This window comes from Anomalospiza imberbis, chromosome 18, assembly GCF_031753505.1.
Source record: "Anomalospiza imberbis isolate Cuckoo-Finch-1a 21T00152 chromosome 18, ASM3175350v1, whole genome shotgun sequence".
In the NCBI taxonomy this organism is placed as follows: domain Eukaryota; kingdom Metazoa; phylum Chordata; class Aves; order Passeriformes; family Viduidae; genus Anomalospiza; species Anomalospiza imberbis.
In genome coordinates, this window is record NC_089698.1 from 9,685,851 (window position 1) to 9,707,560 (window position 21,710).

The window sequence follows — 21,710 nt, forward strand, 5'->3', positions numbered from 1 at the left end:
AGAAAATACTTGTTGGGATTTGTTCAGACCTATCCCTGGTCCTCTGAGCAGCGAAGCCCTTTCTGTCCCAACGACAAAATGAAAGTAAGAATTCTCAGAAAGCAGATTTTCTCCAGAGAAAAATGTGTGTGAGCAGTCCCACATGTTAGTTATGGGACAAGCCTGGGAGAAGCGAGAGGCTGTTGACAGGAGCTATTTTTCCTGCAGAGCATTCCAGGGAAAGGCCCATCTGGAGCAGTCAGTGCCTGGGCTGAGGGATGACTGGAGCTCCTGCAAGCTGTATTTTCCTTCCCATCCCACCTGCCTTGGGTTTAATAACCACTGTCCCCTCTCTCCCTGCCCATGCCTTGGACAGGCGATGACCGCGTTGCGTTTCCTCCCTTTCAGATCACCCAGCTGAAGATCGAGAACAACCCCTTTGCCAAAGGCTTCCGTGGCAGCGACGACATGGAGCTCCACAGGATGTCCAGGATGCAGAGGTAACGTGTGTCACCCTCATGGGGACCCTCCCAGGGGCACCAGAACTACCTGGGCCTTGCTTGGCACGTCCCTTGTGGCCTGGCCAGTGCCAGGACATGGTGCCGCTCCCTGCCTTGGCATCTGCATGGGTGTTCTACAGCAGGTTGTTGAAATATTCCCAGGACATGGGGCCAACCTTCTGCTCCCAGGGGAATTCCTTAATTGCTGGGTGGCAGAGGCAGGAGCTCACTTGTGGGATGCTGTCTTGGCCACAGGGACTTTGCATTTCTTTCAGACACGTCCCCATCCAGAGCAACCTTTAGCTTTGTACTGAACTCTCCTCTCTGAGGCTGCACGTGGACTTAGACCCATAAAAAACTTGGAGTAGCTGGGAGAAGCTCTGGCCATCAAGCTACTGTGGAAGAATTCCTGAGTGATCCTTTCTCCCGGGTGACAGTGCTTTAAAGACAAAGCTCCCAGCCTTGTTTTGGGAGTAGGGTTTTTAAGCTTGCTCCAGCTGCCTCTGGAGGTGGTGGTGGAGAATCCTGTGCTCTGTTGTTACTGGCTTTGGAGGGACTTTGGCAGGAGGAGAGTGTTTGCCTGCTGGGTTCTGGATGTGCAGAGCAGGAGCAGAGGTGTGGTGCTTTCAGGTTGAAGAAGGAAAGGTTAGAAAACATTGGGATCTCCAGGGCCAGGTGGCTGAGGAGACCTTTTCGAATCTCGGGTTTGGCTGCAAGTACTTAAGCTGAAAACCAAGCCTAAATCTTGTTTGAAAATCCTGTTTAATGTCCTTTTCTAAATGTCAGGTCCTGCTGGTAATTAACTTCGTGCTTTTCCCTTCACTTGGAACTTTCTCCATGTGTCAAGCTGCTTCCTGGTGCAAATGTTTTGCAGGAATGGTGCCATACCCATGATTCTAACTTAGATAGAGATTCTCAATAGAGCATTTTCTAGGAGGGGAGGAGCCACTCAGATCCTTTATTCTCTGGTTCCTGCTGGAAGGACCTGCTTTGGGACTCTCTGATGGGAGGGTTTTTCCCACTGCCCACCCAGAAGCCAGCTGTAGATGATCACTTCTGGTTGTTGTAGTTGATGACCTGAGCGTGGCTCTCCATAGCCAGGAAAATTGTGCTGTCAGGCACCAAATAATTCCTGCAATCCTGCAAACATGCCTGGAACCCACTCAAACTGGCCAAATGTCCTCCTGTGTATAAACATGTTCAGACTCAGCCCCAGAAAAGCCAAGACAGATGTATAAAAAAGGTATAGGTAACACTTAATCTGCTCCATCGAAATCATCTCCGTGGGCTTCTGAATGTGCCCTGTGTTCCCTGCCTGCCCTTTCCAACAGATCCTGGCAGGATCTGTCAATATTTATTTATTTATGGTGGCACTACCCGTTGCAATAGCTCCCCCCACCCCGTGCCAGTCACCCAGCTTCTACTGGAACTTGAGTGATGATGTGTTCTCCCCCCCGCCAATATTTTTTTTTGCTGCCAAACCATCCTTTCATTACAGTCACTGGAAAGATTTGAAGGTTTGGATTCACAGTGGGGGGGTGATTTTGGAGCAGGAGGCAGGAGGTGGAACAGGGAGGACTCTTAGGAAGGGCTCGGTGCCATATGAAGAGCATGGCATCAAGCCACACTGAGCCCGTGGTAAAAATTGATTGGCATTTTTATGCAGGGGCTGCGGTCGATGATCCAGGGAACAGAAACACTGGGAATATATAAATACACCCACTCAGGCCTGGAAGGGTTAAAATCGTTGCCTTTACTGGATAATTTCTGATGTTCATTTTAATAACTTAGCAGAGGAATGGCTGTGTGCCTTTACAAAGGTGGCATTTTTTTTAAGGGAGGGCAGGATAAGATGATTATAGTAAAATAAAGACCCATTCAACGTTGCAAATATGTGCCCACCTTTGTGGGTTTTTTATGTAGATATATGAATATATTCAAAATTATATATGAAAATATATAAACCCATATATAAAATCAGTTATATATATAAATAAATTGCAGCTATAAAAAATAGGTTGTGTCTATGAGATAAAGAACCATTCAGGCTTGAGAATGTTGCAGAACTATGCCCTGCCTTTTGTGGGTTTATATAGATTTGACATATAAATATGTATGAAAATGTAATTAAATATATATTTTATATATTTTAATATATAAATGTATGTTTATGATGTTGTTTTCCAGTGATGGACCAGTCAGTCTATCCTGGTTTTAGAGGAATGATGTCCATTTATGCCCTTGGAGAATATGGTGGGATGCTTTTTTAGTGCTATTCCTTCATTATGAAAAAAGGAGCTGGAAAACCCCACATTTTTATAACAGTGCAGATCCTTTTGTACCAGAAACTTCTGACCCGACATTCACCCACCATGGCTTTGGGTCCATCCCTCTCCATGGCTTTCTCCTTTCCAGGGCCTCCCATATTGGGTTTTTTTCCTCTTATTTCCCAGAAAAATTGTAATAAGTCTGTCCAGGTAGAACTTAATTCAGGAGTGGTGTGAAGACTTTCAGCAGCAAAGGATTTCACTGGAAAAGAGGAGCCACGAGTTCCAGAGAGATCCAAATTCCAGTGAATGTTCCTTTTCCTCCCACTGCCTTTCTTTCCTGAAGCACAAGAGGTGCCTTTAGCAGCTTCTTTGGTAGGATGGATCCTCTGGGAAGAAGAGGTTTTTCAAAGCTTTCAAGTTTCTGAGCATGAGGTTGAGTTTTTATTTTATTGCCCCCCAAAACCATTAAAAAGCAAGGAAAAAGCATAGAGGGATGTGAGTTTTACTACGTGTGTAGGTTTGGAACACTGGGAGGGAGCAATTCTGGTCAGCCCTGTAACCAATTCTTGCTGCTCATCTGCAGGTCCCATTGTCTGTGGTGGTTCTTATGGGGCTGAGGAGCTTCTGGTAGTCTGGAAGACCCTGGTTATTTTGTAATTTAATTAATTTTGGAAATTAATGCAGTTCAGCCCTTGAAGCTTCTATTGGGAAGGCTTTTGAGGGGGATGATGATGCCATGAAATGGTGGCTCTTGGTTCTCTCGATGGGTACTCTGAGCCCTTGAAAAGTGACAAAAAAATCCAGAATGCTCCACGTGACAGGGAAGAGTGACAGCGCAGTCTGACGTTGTGGCTGCGTTTTCTCTGTCAAGGATCACGAGCCAGTTTGCTGCCTTTGGCATTAATCCACAGCAATCTTTCTGGCTCCAAAGGAATTATTCCAAAGATTCCCATGTGTCATCGAGAGCAGAAACAGGGCCAGACACAGAGGACACAAAATAAGCTGCATGAGTCAGAGCCAGCGTGACAGAGATGACAGTGCATTTTGGGGTGCCAGCAGAAGAAATGGATGAGCTCTGGTGTTCCCTGGCATTCCAGCATCCTGTTGGACTGATGGGCACCAGGCTGACTCAAGCATATCAGTCTTGGTCACCTCGTTCTTCTTCTGTTGTCTCACTGCCTCACATCTTTAATCCACTTCCATTTCCCAGGTTCTGTCACTGAAATCTCCCAGGGCTCACCCTCTGTCTGAAATATTTTCAGTGTGAGATTTGGCATTATAACATCTGCTGGGGAGGGAATGCTTTCCTCCAGCACACATCCCCCAGGAAATATTCCTGGTCCTGGTTGAAATGTGTTCTGTAGAGTTTGACAGAATTCAGATGAAATCCAAAAGGAAGCTGGGCAGAGCTCACTTATTCACAGCTTTTTTGAAGTGAGAAAGCCACTCAAGAAACACAGGGTAGCTGCAGTTTCTGTCACTGACCTTCCTCTGGGGGATCTCAGCAGCAGGATTTGATCAGCAGAAGCTCAGCCCAGCATGAAGGGATGAGGTGCTGCCTCTGGCCCACATCCATTCTCCAGCTTCTCTTGTGTTTCTCTTACTCCAACATCTTTTTCTGGAGAAATTTATCTTTTTATTTGCCTGCTAATGAGAGCTCTTGGTCTCTGCCTGGTTCTTTTCATTGCTGGTTCTTGGGTTGGTTGCAGTGATGGCTTTGGGCTGCGCTGCTCAGAGGAGTTGCTAACAGACCACAGGATCATCATGGGATGGTTTGGGTCGAAGGGACCTTAAAGATCATCTCATCCCACCCCCTGCCATGGCAGGGACACCTTCCACTGTCCCAGGTGGCTCCAAGCCCTGTCCAGCCTGGCCTTGGACACTGCCAGGGATCCAGGGGCAGCCACAGCTTCTCTGGGCACCCTGTGCCAGGGCTCACCACCTTTAAAGGGACAGATTTTTATCTAATATCTAATCTAAACCTATTCTGTCAGTGTGAAACCATTTCCCCTTTTCCTGTCACTCCAGGCCCTTGTAAACCGTCTCTCTCCAACTCTCTTGTAGGTCACCCTGAAATCTTCTCTTTTCCAGAGACAAATTCCAATCCCAACCTTTCCTCCCAGAAGAGCTGCTCCATCCCTCTGATGATCCTGGTGCCTCCTCTGGGTGCTCCGGCAGCTCCAGTTCCTTCCTGTGCTGGGCCCAGGGCTGGGGCAGCTCTGCAGGTGGGGTCTCACCTGAGCGGGGCTGAGAGGCAGAACCCTCCCTTGTCCTGCTGCCCATGATGCTGGACAGGCAGCCCAGGACATGGGAGGTTTTTTGGGTGCTGGGGCATGTCCAGCTCTCCCCCACCAGCACCCCCAATCCCTTCTCCCCAGGTCAGCTCCATCATTTCATCCCCAGCCTGGACTGATCCCAGGATTGCCCTGCCCCAGCGCAGCACCAGCACTTGGCCTTGTTCAATTGCCTGAGATTCCCATCCCAGCCCACGGATCTTGGAGCCCCTCAGGTCCTGGCAGGAAGGTCAGGACATTTGCTGTGTTCAAGGAGAACAGGGCACTGAACAGACTCATTCCTCAGTGGACATGTTGATTTGTGCTGCTGCACATCCAGTCTCAGCTGTTATTCTCTGTAGGGCTACTCTGCAGTCCCCACGCAGAGAGGGGTCATGTTCAATCAGAGGCTGAGACTGCAGCAAGTCCTCAGTAATTCCTCTCCTACCACATCCTTTCCTGCTCTAGTTTATCCCCTTCCAGACAGCCTCTTGAGAGTGGTTCAATTTTATTTCAATATGTTGGAAATCAGCTGAATGCACACTGACAAATGGGTTTGGTTTGATTTTTTTTTTTTTCCTGGGAGATGATCTGTTTATTCCAGGCACTTTTCCCCCCCATTCTTCCTTTTGCTGTGTCTGTTATGGCTGACTTCCACTTCCCTCCTCTGGAGCCTCAGCAGGAAGGACAACAATTGGTGGCCTGGGAACTATAAACCCCAAAGCCATTGAGTTGTGTTTGCACATCTGGAATTGGGGGTTGATTCTGTGCTGGGTAGAGGGGACAGCACTGATGGGGTGACAAATATTTGTCCTTTTGTTGGGACTGCTCAAGGAGGAGTTAAATTCTCCTGGAAATTTGGAAAGAGTGGAGAGGAATCCCTGTGTTCAACCTTGGGTCAGGCTTTAGGCTAAGATTTGATATTGTGAACAAGATTTAGACAGTTCAGGGATTTCCAAGGCTGCTGTAAAAACATGGAAAGGAAATCCTTTTCCATGTCATGCTTCACCTTGACCTCCAACAGATCCTTGGGATCTGATATTCAATAAGTTTTTTGTTGCCATGAGCTACAGCAGCTCTGGAAAGCCTTGAGGTATCCAACGTTTTCTTGCAGAAATTTCAGGAACATTTTCTAAAATAGCTTGTTTAAGGGCAGTAGGGATTGGATGCTTCAATGCTGGAGCTTTCTGATTCTAAACTGCGGATTTTTGAACAGATTTTTAACCAGTTTTTTGTCTGGCAGCTTCATTTACTATGCCTTGGCTGGTACATCAGGAAACTTCACGTCTGCACATGAAAATATATGGAAAACTTTTATGCTCTTAAACTGTAGTAATAAGCAAGATGTTGCTCTGTGCAGGTCTGTATTTATCATTTTTCCAGTTATTAGTAATTTGCAGTGGCCAACAAGGTTTCTGGTTCTGAGATTGCAAAATCATCTTGAATTTGCTCCTTTGAATTCTTTGCTGGCCACGAGTTTGTAGCAGAAGTGATCTTACAAAACTCTTGAGTCTGTTGTGGTGAGAGCATCACTTGGCCAGAGATAGGGGAAGTTGTCACGAGAGAAAATGAGAGTGAGTTTCTAATTCCACCGGGCAGAGGTGGGATTTGAGATTTGGGATTGCTGGAGGGATTCACTTGTCAGGCCTGATCTGTAGGGTGGGAGTTCTATGAGGAATTTGAAGTGGAATGTGGGTGCTACTGGGGAAGTTCTGCAGAGCTGCTGTCCAACCCTGTGGATTTGGGAAACCTCTGGCCAGGTGGGAGGCAAGAACAGAGTCAAGATTTTAGCACTGATAGTCTTGGACATCATTAATGATTTCTTTTCCCAAATTTTAACAAAAATCAAAATATTACACAGCACCTTGCGCTGCTTCTCCCTATCCCCTTCTGCTATTAAAATATAGTAACTAAATATTCATTATTAGCCTCCAACAGACTTTAAATAGGCCAGGAACATGTATTTATTTCCTTGTAAATTCTTTTCCCAATCAACTTCTTAAAAAATTTCTTTTAGTTTTGCAATTTTTAATGTGGAAATGAAAGTAGTCTATTAACACCCCACGTAAAACTAACGTTCTGGCCCAGAAGCATCAACAACCTCATCCTTGCTATGTGGACAATTTCCTACATTGCTTAAGTCAAGCTTTAATACATTTTCCCTTCTTTGCCACAGGACTTTTTTTGTTTGTTTTGTTTTTGTTTTGTTTGTTTGTTTTGGTTAGGTTTTTTTTTTTTTTTTTTTTTTTTGACAGCAAAATTTCTGGATATGACAGAAACCTTTCATTCTATTCAACTACAGCTCAGGATGATGACCACTACTTTGGGAATAGTGACTTTTAGAAAAAATAAGTTGATCCAGTTTAGTTTTAGTCTTTAAAAATGATAGGTACACACTCTACAAGTTGAATGGGCTCAGGAGAAAATATAAATATTTTAAGATGATTGTTGCTTTAGAAGATACCAAAAATATATTTCAGCTCAGCTCCTATAAGGAGGAATATGTAGAATTACAGAGATAATGGCCTTTGTGAATTGAAAAACATCAAAGTGAAAGAAAGAGAATATTTTGGATATTTAGTGAGAAAACACTTTCCTTCATCTCCCTCCTACAACAGCTGATTTTTGGCAAAAATAGCACCCAATGTGTTTTGATTGAAATGAAAATATTTCTGTCTGGGGAGAAGTTACTGCAACACCTCCTGGGAACTGCTGTTTGAAAACGCGGTGACTCCAACCTGTTCCCTCTCCTGCTGTATCCCCCAGAGCACCACAGTCCTGTCTTCTGGCCATGGAGATTCTTATATTCCCTGGGAAATGCAGTCTGGAAGGAATCTGGAAACCAACACCCCTGTGCTCTGCCACTTGGGGTAAAAGTATTGCTGTTGCAGTCAAACAGCGGCTTCTTGGCCTGAAAGGAGCTGAGCTTCACTTTGGCCACCAGGAGGAATTCCTTCACTGGAAGAGTGGTCAGGCATTGGAATGGGCTGCCCATGGAGGTGGTGGAGTCTCCATCCCTGGACGTGTCCAAGGAATGACTGGATGTGGCACCCAGTGCTCTGGTTCAGTTGACAGTGTGTTGATCAAGGGCTGGACTCGACCTTGGAGGTCTCTTCTGACCTTCATGATTCTAGGAAAATAGTTTTTCATCAAGAAATAAAATCCCTAATCAGGTTGTTCACTTCTTCCTGCTCTCAGCTCTCTGTTGAAAGAGAGAAAAGTGTTGGTAAGGGTGAGAAGTATCTGGGGTGGGGATGGCTCCCCAGTGTTTGTGTGGGGCTTGGCACAGTGAGGGTCTGACCTTTATGGAGTCCCACTGAAAATTTATGGTAAGAAATCCCCATGGAGATCATGTTCCAAAGAGACATCCTTTGAAAAGGGTCACAGAATCACTGAACTTGGAATCACCTCTAGGATTTCATCAAAGATTTACCCACTATGGCCAAACTATCAGTGGAAGATGCTCACAAGTGTCACATGGCCTGGCATCATGCCATGGTATGTCCCTCTTTCTCCTCCAGTGGAGCTCTCAGGTTTCCCCTGGGAAAGAAAACAAGGCTCTGTCATTTTTTGGGAATCAGATGTTGGTTGTGCAAGGCTAAGAGAGATGAACCCAACCAATCCACGCAGTCTCTCCTCAGGAAGGAGAGCTAAGGGCACATCCAGGAGTCACCTCCTGGCAGGTGATCTCCTTGGAAGGGAAACAAGGTGAGGATGCAGCTTAGGGGTGTCGTGTTGGTACAGTTTTCATTGAGGATCCATTGTGAAGGTGGAACAGGCAGATCAAAACTATGACCTGGGAGGGCTAGGAGATCCCTTAGAGCCCAGAAGGTCTGAGGGTCATCCCTGAGGTTTGATGGCCACAGCTCTTGACCTTCCTCAGAAGCCACCAAAGCTGCCCTCCAGCTAAATCTCCTGGTGGAATTAAGTGCTGGGTGTCCACAGGCAGGTCTTCTGAATCCCACCACGCATCCTGGCATCCACTGCTGCCCTGAATATCCAAGGGCTGAACCTCTGCTTCCTCCCAGTCCATCTGTCTGTTGTTCCTCGTGCACAGCCTGGATTTTAGTTCTGAGCAAATGCTGCTTCCAGGGGATGAAATCCCACCTTTGGAACAGGCTTTCCTTGGCAAGCCCCCAGTTCCCGGGCTTGGGAAAGCTTTCATGGCCCAACCAGAGCCTCATTTCTTTGGGTTTGAGCTCCTGGGTGAATTTCCCTTCCATTCCAGCTCGGTTGCTGATGTTTCTGGCAGCCACCACAGCAGTGGTTTGGATGAAAGCTCCCTGCTGGCGAAGGTTTATACGATTGCTATTGTTAAATTTTGTAAATAAGTTCTGAGTTCTCCGGTGATAGATCCTCCCTGACGGGTGTCACTGCAGGTTCAGGACTCTTCCTCCGCATGGAAGTGGCCAGGTGAGCCTGTGGATGGCATTTAAGGAGCTCGAGCACAATGATTTTGGACAGGTGAGGGGGGTACCTCAAAGCCAGCTTAGTCCAATGGTTAGAGACTCGGAGGAGAAAACTTGTTTGAATCAGCGCTTTTGTGGCTGCTCTGAGCCTGGTGACATTTTGGGATGCTGTACTACCTGATCTTTATGCATTTTAACAAGCCTGTGGGTTCAGGAGGAGACTTTTACCTCACCTGTAGTACCTGAAGTGTCTGAGATTCCCTATTCAGCTTCAGCGCTCTCTGCAGAGCAGCAATCATCTTTGGGGTTGCCACATTGCCGATGTGTTTGGAGAAACATCTCCAAAAAACACCAAAGGGTCTTTGAGGAGAGGGGATTTCCAGCCTGTGTTGGCAAAGCATCCCAACTTCAAACCAGATCTGGGAGCAAGAGAACAATCCAGGCTTTCCCTCCCATCTTGGCTCTGCTGAGGCTGTGGTGTGCATCACTTCTCAGTGATTTATTTATTTCTCTTTTCTGAGCTTGGTCTGTGGTGCAGGGATCCCCCATCCAGGACAACCAGGCTGACAGACTCCAGGCAAAAGGAATGGGAACAACTGCTATAAGGGAAAATGTAGACCTAAATATTTAATTAATTTCCAAGTCAGGTTGGCAGAAATGATGTTTTTATTTACATGCATGTGCATATTGCAAATACATTACAAACAGTATACAGCTTATAAATGCTACAATATGTAAATATAAATCGTGTTTTTTTTGCTGAAACTGCATTTATATATTTTATGTGTGTGTATATAATAGTGGTAGTGGAAAAGGCATGAATTTAAGAGGACTAAAAGGAAAGGGAAAAACAAGTTCTGCATGGATAAAGCATGACGGGGCTGCAGCCTCCTGGGAGGGATATCTCCATTTCCCTGAAAGCCAAAACAAACTCCATGACACTAATGTGCTGCCTTCATTTATTAATCCTCTAATCTATTTATTAATTGATTGCTTTGCTGACTTGTTCCTCTTTTGTTTCTTTGCTTGTAGTAAAGAGTACCCAGTTGTTCCCAGGAGCACAGTGAGACAAAAAGTGTCCTCGAATCACAGCCCCTTCAGCGGCGAGACCAGGGTCCTTTCTGCCTCCTCCAACCTGGGCTCCCAGTACCAGTGTGAGAACGGGGTGTCCAGCACCTCCCAGGACCTGCTGCCTCCTGCCAACCCCTACCCCATTTCCCAGGAGCACGGCCAGATCTACCACTGCACCAAGAGAAAAGGTCAGAGCTTGCCTGCTCCCTGCTTTGTGTTTTTCCTCTCCTAACGTGACTGTTAGGCATTGTTTCCTGATGTTTCCCCTTGGACAGCTCCAAGGATAAGTGACTTTGTGGATAGAAAAACATCAACATGAAAGAAAGAGAGTATTTTAGATATTCAGTGAGAAAATACTTTCCTTTGTCTCGCTCCTCCAGTTGTTGATTTTTTAGCAAAAATAGCACACAACAAATGATGCTGGAGGATGAGCAAGGCATGAGGGCTGTGGGCAGCTCCCCCAGGCTGGGCTGGGAAACTCTAAAATCCCATTTCTGCTGGCTTGGGAATGAGCTGTTTGGAGGGCTGGCAGTGCCTTTCACCCACCATGAATCCACATTTGGAAAGATAGCTGGTGCTGGAGATAAAGATGACTTATCTGTAGCCCCTCAGACAGGGTTAATCTCCAAGTGGAGATACCTTGACAGTTTGTATTTTGCCCAGTTTTCAACTCAGGGCTGTCTCACAGCTGGGAGACAGTTTTCTGTCTGCAGAAATGCTCAGGCTAACGAAGGTTGCCTGGGATTGAAACCCATGATATCCATGGTCCTTCCCTCCTGCTGCCATTGAGCTGCTTTGACAGAGCTTTAGGGATCAAACTGTGAGGCCTTTCCACTGACTGCTCAGCTCGTCCTGGCGTGAAGAGCCCCCTGACAGTGATGGGATAATTGTTCTAGGCAGGAGCGAGGGGTTTGTGATCTCTGCCCTCCTCTCCCAAAGCAGTGGGAATGCTTCAGTGCAGCACCACTTGTAGGATTGAGACAGCAAAAGTTTTAGATCAGTTTTACTTGGAAAAAAATAGGGGATTTCCAGGGCTGGATGCAACAAGGGATGGGCAGGGGCTGGTTTCTGCCAACCCTGTTGCCCTTCTTGGGATTTCCTCTATGGAAAAGCTAGCAGAAGGCAGCAAGCACCATGGCATTGAGTGCAGCAGGAATTTCTCCCCACAGCAGAGCCCTTCCCACTTCCCTGCACAACCCTATCAGTCAGACACATGCCATTATTTTTAGCAACATAACCCCTGGAGCACTGGGATGTGCAGACACATAGTCTAAGGTAGGAAAGGCTGGGAAGTGCTGGCAGAGGAGGCAGGAGGGCAGTGGAAATCTCTCCCAAGTCCTTGGTGAATCCCCCAGATATTGCAGGAGCACATGGATTGTGTACAGGTATGCAAAGTAAAAAAAAAAAAAAAAAACAAACTGAGAAATTAGAATATTTTCCTGAGATTGAGGTAAACAATGGAAAACAGGTGGCATTTTCTGTCCCCTCCAGCTGACCAGGTGACTGTGCTCACCTAGAACGTGTCAGAGCAGGGATTGGAAATGGGCTATAAGGCAGGGAATAAGGAGATGCAGTGGCCCCCCAAAGTGTCCCCCAGGTCAGAGGTGGGGTGTGTGGCTGTTTTACCCCTGCACTGCTGTGGGTGTGAGGTGCTGGGATGCTGCAAAGTCCCACTGCTGGTGCTGGAAGGTGATCCCTGTGATCCCTCCTCAGCGCTGGGAGCTGCAGCTCCTGGGAGTCCTTTCTCAGCTCCTCTGTCCTGGGAGCTGAGTTCTCACCTCTCCTCTTCTCCCTTTTCCAAAACTAACCAAAACAATCTGGCCCAAAGGACAACCAGCCCTCGGGACAATCCCTGACTGCTGCGTGTCCCTGCCCCGCGGGGCAATTCATCATTCGCCTCCGCATTGTAACGCGATAAGGAATCAACAGAGGTTTCCTTCCAGTTTTGGGATTCCCGCTAAGTGGTGTCTCCATGGGTGGTTTCCCTCAATCCCCCAATTATCTCACTTCCTCTTATTGTCACAAAAGACACGGCTATCTGCCCTGGAATAAAGCTCCCCGGCCCCTCTTGGCCTGCGTGGCCCTGGCCGCCGCGCGGGGGACAGGCCAAGGGAGGCCTCGTCGGCAGGGCCCATGGCCCCTCCTTATCGCTGCCATGGCTTGAGTGGCACAAGCAGTTAAGGGCCTTTTATCAAAGCCGCCAAACGCTTTAATCAAAGAGGAGCAGCGCCCTGCCCGATACCAGCGGCTTCTTCCGCGAGGTTGGGTGTCCCGGCAGCCTGAGCCGCTGCTTTCCTCCCTGCGCCTTCTTCTCTCCCCTCCCTGTGCCTTTGGTAAATCGAAAACAGCCACCAGGGCTGAGAGGAAAGAAACACAAAGTTAATGGGAACCAGAGAGCCAGCCTGAGCTGCCAAGCAGCTCTTTGCAAAGTGAAATTAATTAAAAGGAAAAAAAAAATCACTCAAGATGAGCGAATCGCGTTGGATAAATCCGAGCGTGATCCAAGGTTTCATGTCACTGAGCATGGAACTTCCTTCCAGCACCAGCAAGGATCTTTGTTGGATATGGGAAAATAATCTTATGTATGATGTTCCTCTTTTTTTTTTTTTGCTGTTCCAGCCTCTCATTTCTGAGTTTTCCTTCATAGTACTCCTGCTTTCCTACATTTATGCTTAACAGTTATCAAGCCTCACCACCTCAGAAAACTCAAAAGCAAGAGTTTGTTTGCTCCTTCTGTCACTCTGTCCATTTTCTGGACTGGAAATCTTATTGATTGTGTTGGACTATCCACTCCCCAAGCATTGACTCCTCCTCAGGCAGTTTAGGATTTATCTCAAGCAGATTATTTCCTTTCCCAAGGCTGTGGTTACGGATAAGTGCTCTCGGGGGCAGAGGGCAGTTCAGATGGCTTTGAGACCAGCTGCTGTCTGCATCTTCTGGGGTGAATTCCAAGCCAGTCTCCTTCCAGCTTTGACATCTCCTGAAGTTTCTCTGCCTCCTCTTCAATCAGAGGCAAGCCTTGGGTTAGGCTCAGTTAGGGACAGGTCTGTGTTCACCCAACTCAAAGGAACCTTGTTCAACTTCTGCTTTCCTGGTGACCTAAGACCAGGATAATTCTCTGTGGCTGGCAGTGTTGTTCTTAGCTGTCAAGGCAAGATGGATTCACTGTGGAGATCTGATATGGAATTACATTAGGGGAGAGCAGCAGGGCTGCCAGGGGATGTTATCTCTGAAGGCTCCCCTGCTTCAGGGAGGTGATGCTCTCCTGGCTGAGGAAGGAAGGAAGGACACATCCCAGAGCTCCTAATCTGGTGATTCCTGGTGTGCAGGTGGGAGGGCAGGGTCACAGCACTGGTGCTCTGCAGTGGGGTCGCTGTTCCAGGAATGGGGAACGGCAAGGATCATCCTGCCTTGTATCCCAGCTCACACTGGGATTGCTGATGGCATGTGACAAAATGACTGGTCTTGAGAGGATGGACTACCTCCAACCCTGGATCTCATCAAGGAGTGGCCTCAGCTCTTGATGTGGATTTTTAGGCTGACATAAAGAGAAGTCGGAGCTTTGACTTTTTTCTGGTCGTTCTCCACCTTTCCCTTTCCCATTATTGTGCTTGGAGAAGCCCAAAAGGCCTCACCAGCAGGCAGCTTGCCTTGTGTCTTTCATTTAGCCCCACATCCCAGTTGGGATACTGGGCCTTGTTTTCCCTTGTATTATCCTCTCACTCAGACATCCTGTGGACTAAATAGGCATCCCTCTAAACCTCTGCTGCCTCCCAGCCTTACACAATCCCAACCACTTGGCAGATTTCTGGGATGCTTGCGATGCTGAACAGGAGGCAACTGGAACAGCCTCTCCCTGGGGAGGTTATAAAAGTTGTCAAGTTGGCTCTCTGAGGGAGAAGAGGGATGTGGCAGAATCCACTGGCTTCAACCAGCAAGGACCGTGTCCTTCAGCCTCCTAACATGGACATCACCCTGGAGAAGGATTTATCTTTCATCTCCTTCCTGCTCTGATGAGGTTGGTGCTGGTACAGCAATGCCTTTCCACCTTCTCCTCAAGAACAGACACTGTCAGTGTGCACAGACCTCTTTGTTTTCTGAACCAACTTCTCCCACATCCCACCCAGCTTTGTTTTTTCACTCAAAGAATCTGTAGGACAAAATTCGGGCATGGGATGTCTCCTTGGAGGACAGGCTGCTCACCCTGCTGTTGTTTGGAGATGTGATGGGCTGGCCGAGGCTCAGGCTGTGCTGCAGCTGAAGAGGTGCAGTGGAGCCCAGAGCAGGGTGGCTGTGGGACACTGAGGGTGAGGAAGGAACTCCCTGCACAGGGGGATGTTCAGGGAGCTGGGGTGCACCCAGCTCTTGCTGAGCAGCCATACTCTTGTGGCAATGTCGTTTCATATCCCTAATGAGGAAAGGCTGAGGAAGCTGGGCCAGTCTTGACTAAGAGGGGACCCCATCAGTGTCTGCAGGGAGGTGCCAGGAGATGGACCAGGCTCTGCTCCATGGTGTCCAGCAGCAGGACTGCAGGCAGGAACTGATGCCTGGGAGGTTCCACCTGAACATGAGGAAGGACTTCTTTCCAGTCAGGCTTTCCATGAGAGTGTGGAGATATTCCAGAAGACAATGGAGATATTCCAGAATTGGAATTGGAACTGGAGATATTCCAGAATTTTTGGACACAATCCTGTGCCATGTGCTCTGGGATGACCCTGCTGGAGCAGGGAGGTTGGACCAGTTAACCCACTGTGGTCCCTTCCAACCTGATCCATTCTCTGAACCCCCTCTCCTGTCAGAGGTGCCTCTGCAGGGAGTGCTGGCAGCTTGCTGCCTGTGGAAAAGCTTCCAGCTTTGGGGGGTTGGATTGTCCCTGTCCCACAGCCCTGTCATGTTCAATACAACACAACCATATACAAACAGTGAGATACAGCTGGAATGGCTGGCATGTCTTAGGTTCCATGTCCTAGGATTTGGGACTTATTTGCCCTTTAGAGATGTTCATTTTGGTTGAATCTGCCTTGCTCTTTTCTTCTTGGACAACCTTTGTCACTCTTGCACCCTGGTGTTGGCTCTTCAGGCTCGTGCCAGATCCATGCTGGAATCCAGACTGGATAAAACAACAGAGTCAGTGATAATCACCCATTGTGTGTCCCTCACAAAGTCAGGATGAACCTCCTGTAACGCCCTGGAAGTGTGGGTGAGCTCTGGAAACCAAACGAGTCGTGTTCCATTCTTCATTGTCTTCCACCCTGGGGACCTGAGTGTCATGTATGGGGAAGGAGCTCTCCTGATTTACACCATGGGGGAGAGGGAGGCCCAGTGCACCCTGAAATCCAGAGGCTTTCCATGTTTGCATTTCATTCTACGTGGCCTGAATCTTGGAATTGGGAAAATTCTATTTAAAAGGCCATTTGCGTGGTATTTACAACCCAGCTGGAAGTAGTAAATACCGGAAATCTTGGAAGCACTCATGCTCTCGCTCAAGCTCCTTCATTAGATAGATCATCAAATTCCTTGTGAGGGAGCCAGTTTCCACCCCATTCTTCAGGCTCCGTTTTCCTTGGATTCACTTCAGAGCAGCTTCTCCCTGGTGCTGGCAGCTCCCCCTGCTTGGCAGCACCTCCTGCTTTTTGAGGTTTGTGCAGCATCGAGGGGCTGCTCCCTAGAGCTGATCACCACCCTTGGCTTCCAAGAATAGCAGCAACAGGGGGGGATGGTCAGGATATCTCCCAGGATAGCCAACAACTCCTCTGAGGGCTCAGTGGCACCTGGAAAAGGACAAGGAGCTGCTGCCAGGGAACCAACACCAGCAATCAAACCCTGAGCAGGCAGTTACATATCCCCAGTGTCCTGCTTACATTGATAGGAGGAGGTAAGAGGACCTTCAGGGACAGGGTTGTCCCTTGAGCTGCACTGTCCAGGCTCCAGAGCCCGTGAGGATGAATTGAAACTGCAGCCTTTGGCATTGCCTGAGAGACCTGTTTGTCTTGTGCTCCTTTTGTCATTGAAGATGTCCCCTTTCCACCCTAAAGCTGCTCCACACACCCTGGGGATGCCCTCCAGCTGCTCTGTGCTGGCTCTGATCTCTGTGAGGAGTGGTGGGACAAGATCAGAGAGCTTGGGCTGCTGTAAATCCCTCAGGCAGCACCAGCTGAGGCTCTCTGCTCTGCACCATCCCACCCCAGGATGCACATGGACCATTCTCTAGCACTTTGAGGCTCCATAAATGGGAAAATCCCAGGGAAGAGGAGCAGGAAGACAGGCAGAAGCTGCTAGGGCAGGCTAGAATCCCTTGTTAGTGCCTAGGTCCTGTTTGGAGATGGGAACAAGGTCCTTACACACATGAAAACCGCTTTCCACATAAAACATCAGGGAACCTGGCTCTAGACGGACCAGCAGAGTGATCCTGAGAGCTTACAGAAGGACAGAGGGTACTTATGGGGTTTCCACTGAAATCCCATGTTTTTTCCTCTTCACCTGTGATGGATTCTGGAAGTGGTTCTGTCACACTGCAGCTCTGTCCAGCTGGGCTGTGGCAGGCAGTGAAATGTCTGGGCTAAATGGAAAAATCAGCAAGCTCAGGTTGTAAGTCAGTCAGTTTTACACCATGGAAAAACAGAGTTTGACTGGTTTGTGTTGTATATTTAAAAAAATCAAAATAAAATAAACAGTCAAACCCCAAGCCAATGATTTCTGGTGCCAGCAGAGTGATGCGGTTTAATGCTGAAAACTTTATTAGCAGAACAATGCTGCATTTTACAAGACATTGTTTTTCCACCCCAGTGTTCTTATTACTCAGCGGTGGGTCAGGAATCCAAACTTTTTACACTGTCCATAAAAGCTCCAGCTCAGGCTGTTCTTCCAGATGTATCTCCTGTCATGGAGCTGAGATCAGGACAGAAGTTAGACCTGTGCCTCCAGCTTTTGGCTTTCAGGAGATTTCATCCTTTCCCCTGCTCCTACAAAAACTGGACCTGAGCTGGATTAAGGAGGATGACACATTCCTGCATCTCCCTGCTCATTGTTTCAGCTGGTTTTAAAACGGGATGGAATTGCTCATTTATCTCATCCTGCTTCCCACCCCAATTTACAGGGAAGGCACAGGAGAAACTTGATCATCAGGGCTCTGCCTTGCTGAGGTGAAGGAGCCAGGCTTTGATGTTGTCAGGAAGAAAGAAACGGGACTGTGGCTTTCCAGCTGAATTTATGCTATTACCGAGCCAAAGGCCACTGTGGGGATGTCCCCATGATGTCCCTCAGTACCTGCTCTTTGTGGGATTGTTGGACCAAGATGAACAGCAGCAGTTGTTCCAGCTGGACTTGGAAGACCCCTGGGTGGGAACAAGGGGTTATTTTACATGCAGAGAGGGTGCAGCTTCCACGAGAGCCCTCGTGGCTGTTTAGAGCAACAAGGGTTACGTGCATGTGTGTGTTTAGAAGAAACAAAAGATGCCTGCACTGCCCACCTGCCTCTCCTGAAGGTGTGACATGAGCATTCCCCTTGGAGCAGCCTGGCAGCAACAGTGCCTCTTGTGGGGCAGATGCTCTTAGTCCTCCTTTCTGTGCAACTGTTTGGGGTTTGTTTCCCCACTGTATTTTGGGGGTGAAAAAAAGTTACAGCTCCAAACACGTTGGTGGAGGAAAATTGTAAAGGGTAACTTGTTCCACATTTCTTTCAAATCTGACCCCTGTTCAAAGGGTGCAGCCAGGACAGCTCTAACCAAGTAGGATGTTTTCCTGCCTGCACCAGAAGTCTTGTTTTTGAAGCAGCAGCAAAGTTAATCCATGTCAGAACAGCTCCCTTTTCCTTGCCACACTGTCCTTAAAATCTCTTGGTGAAGTGCTCAGCCCTGGGAATTTTGCCATCCATTCCAGCAGAGCTGGATTTCATTTGATGACCCTGTGAATGAATAAATAAGTGCACATTCATTTATTCATTTGGCCTCACCCTGGAGATTTCACCTAAATTGTTTATCTCCTTCCCTCTGCTGGCCTGGGATGCTGCAGGAAACAAAGGGCTCTGCAAGATGTGCCTTGTTGTTTCTAGCTGTGAAATTTACTTTTCTCCTTTGTTCCCCTTGGCTCCAGCACACGGCCCTGTGTGGATTTATGTGCCCACAGCCCTGTGTGGATTTATGTGCCGAGCTGCCTTGGCACAGCTGAAGGCTGGGGCTGTCAAACTCCAAATCTGATTGTCCCAATGCTGGTGCTCTCTTGGGAGGATTTTATTGTGATCTCCTTTTTTGTCTCTTTTTATCATGGAAATATTTTGTTGTGAAGGTTTTGAGTTGTCAGCTGTGAGCCTCCTGGGGGAGAGGGGCAATCTGGTAGGTGCAGAGGTCACAGGCAGACGTTATTCCTCAGGTAAAAGTGGCAGCAGGAAGGAGATGGGGAGCATGTGGAGGTATGGCCAAGCAAGATAAACCTCAGGATCCCTCCAGCGTCTTGGTTTTCCTCCCAGAGCTCCTGGCTAATCCCTTCCCCACTCCAGCAGAGAGGGCCAAGTGCAAGGCTGGGTTTCCACAGGATAGACTGAGATCAGTTCCAGGGAAATGATGGGGATTTACCCCGAGGGAAGTATCAGATTGTCCTCGGTAGAAGCAGGACTGCAGAGAGGGATGCTCAGCTGCGGGCACGTTATTGTTGGTGGCTACCAGGACTTTTCTCTCCCAACAGATGAGGAATGTTCCACCACCGAGCATCCCTACAAGAAGCCCTACATGGAAACCTCTCCAGCAGACGAGGACCCTTTCTACCGGTCCAGTTACCCGCAGCAGCAGGGACTGAACACGTCGTACAGGACTGAGTCGGCGCAGCGCCAGGCCTGCATGTACGCCAGCTCGGCGCCGCCCACGGAGCCCGTGCCCAGCCTGGAGGACATCAGCTGTAACACGTGGCCCAGCGTGCCCTCGTACAGCAGTTGCACAGTGTCTGCCATGCAGCCCATGGACAGGTTACCCTACCAGCATTTCTCTGCCCACTTCACCTCGGGGCCGCTCATGCCCCGCCTGGGCAGCGTGGCCAACCACACGTCGCCCCAAATCGCAGACACCCACAGCATGTTCCAGCACCAAAGCTCTCACCAGCCCATCGTGAGGCAGTGTGGACCTCAAACGGGCATCCAGTCCCCTCCCAGCAGCCTGCAGCCAGCAGAATTCCTGTATTCCCACGGTGTGCCTCGAACCCTGTCGCCCCACCAGTACCACTCGGTGCACGGCGTGGGGATGGTGCCAGAGTGGAGCGAGAACAGCTAACCAGGGGGGCAGGGAATGCCAGAGCCACGGGAAAACCCCAGCAAACGGGAGAAGGAAAAGGAAAAGAATCCCCCTGTTGATAACAAAGCGTTTTGCAAGACTCCTTGAAGTGAATGTTCACCGCTAGCACTCAAGAGGGACGGACAGTGACTGAAACCACGGCTGGAAGTCATCGGCCTGGTTGTGACTTGCCCTGACCCCCCTTTTGTTTTCTTTTGTTTCAAAAGAAAAGCCAACAGCCCAGCACACTTCTGTCCCTCCACGGTCCCACCCAGTTTGTGTTGCTGCCACCACCCTGGTCCCCCCCCGCGCCCTTCTGCTCTTTTTGTTCTCCAAGGGACACCAAACTCCTGCTGCCTTTCTCACCACGGTCAGAATGCTTGAACGAGAACAATTAGGATGTTACTTTTTTTTTTTTTTGTGGTGTTGATGTTGACAATGTTATATAATAAATAATAATATATATTTTTTTCTTTCCATTTTCTCAGAAAAAAAAAAAAAAAAAAAAAAAAAAAAAAGAAAAAGACACCAGCCCTTTTTACCCAGGGTGGATTTTGGAGTGGTGTTTCTTTTTTTTTTTTAAAGTTAGTGTTATCTTTACTTTTCAACAGAAAGAGGTACTGAGAACCCCCAAATCAATAATTCCAGTACCTACCTCACCCAGGCATTGTACCAAGAGTTAAATTACTCCCACAGGGAGCTGTATTTCCTTACAAACTCCCCAAAATTCTCTCCAGGAGCCATTCCATAACCATCCCCTCATCTCCTTTCCCACTTGTATTTCTCTCACTCCTCTTCCCTTCCCATCTCCTGGTCTTTCCTGGTCCCTCAGCCATCTCTGACAGAAGCATGGGGTTATTTCCAAGCTTGCAAACATCCCCAGCTTGAGTCCTGCTGGATTTTTAGCAGCATGTGGAAAGCCAGGCTCTGAGCCAGCTGCCACAGGGGGAGAGGGGGGAGAGGATGCAGACACTGAGAGGAAAAAATTTGCTCACCAAAATGATGATGACGCTTGTTTGCAATCCCAGGCTTTCATTTTCTCCCGTGTTCCTTTGCTTCCTCCCCAAAATAAAAAGAAAAAAAAAAAAAAAAAAAAAAAAAAAGGGATACCAGTCTGGGTGTGTGAAGTGAGATATTAAATAAATGTGTTTAAAAGGGGCAGAAAGTGATCATGAGAGGCTGGGAGTGGTGGAGGCAAAAAGAGAAGGAAAAGCAAATTTGTGCAAGGAAAAATGTCTACTGCAGAATATTTCAGGTGTAAAATTTCCTGGTCCTATTTATTTATACGTGGGAGTTCCAATAACTCCAAGGATGTCACAAAAGCAGCTGATTCCAATAGGTTCAAATTTTTATTGAAATGGAAGTTTGCTTTCTTTTCTTCTTTATTTTTTCCTCTCCAAGCTGTGCACACTCTATATAATTTACATATATTTTTAATTAAAAGTAATTCTAATTAACTAAGGAGGTATACCTGCGTGTCAGCCTCTGGGAATGTGGGTGGGAATGTGTGGGAATTCTGATTTGGGAGGGAATATAGACAAGTATCCAAAGCCATGGAGCTAAGGAGAAAAAAATAATCCCAACCTAGGTGTGCTCTCCCATTTTTGTGTGCCAATTTATGGCTAATAAATACCACACACTCTCAATGGCAAGGGAGTGCCCACCTATTTTTAATGTATTTTCAGGTCTGGGGTGGTTTTACCTGATTTTTTTTTTTTTTTTCTTGCTTCTATTTGATTCCTGTAATTTAATTTTTATTGATTTCTGCTGTAGCAGAGGAGGTGCAACACCACAGGGGGGGAAGGTAGGGATAGGCTGAGCTTGAGCTGAGTTTGGGGCTGTGGCCTTGTCTGCTCCACAACTGCCTGGGTCCCCCAGGGCCCTGCTCTCCTGGGGTCACTTTCCCATCAAGGCAGATTTCAAAGTGACCTTGGTGGGTGCTGGGGTGGCA

General features: G+C 47.9%; 1 protein-coding gene across 1 annotated transcript in view; it reads left to right on the plus strand.

Moving 5' to 3' along the window:
* The window catches only part of TBX5 (T-box transcription factor 5), a 39,737-nt gene extending 18,517 nt beyond the window's left edge, over positions 1–21,220 (plus strand). Inside the window, exons 7-9 of the mRNA XM_068208901.1 lie at positions 388–479; positions 10,464–10,690; positions 19,182–21,220. Of these exons, the coding sequence (XP_068065002.1) occupies positions 388–479; positions 10,464–10,690; positions 19,182–19,759 (897 nt within the window). The 3' untranslated portion in view covers positions 19,760–21,220. The remainder of the gene's footprint in view (positions 1–387; positions 480–10,463; positions 10,691–19,181) is intronic.
* Positions 21,221–21,710: the final 490 nt, after the last annotated feature.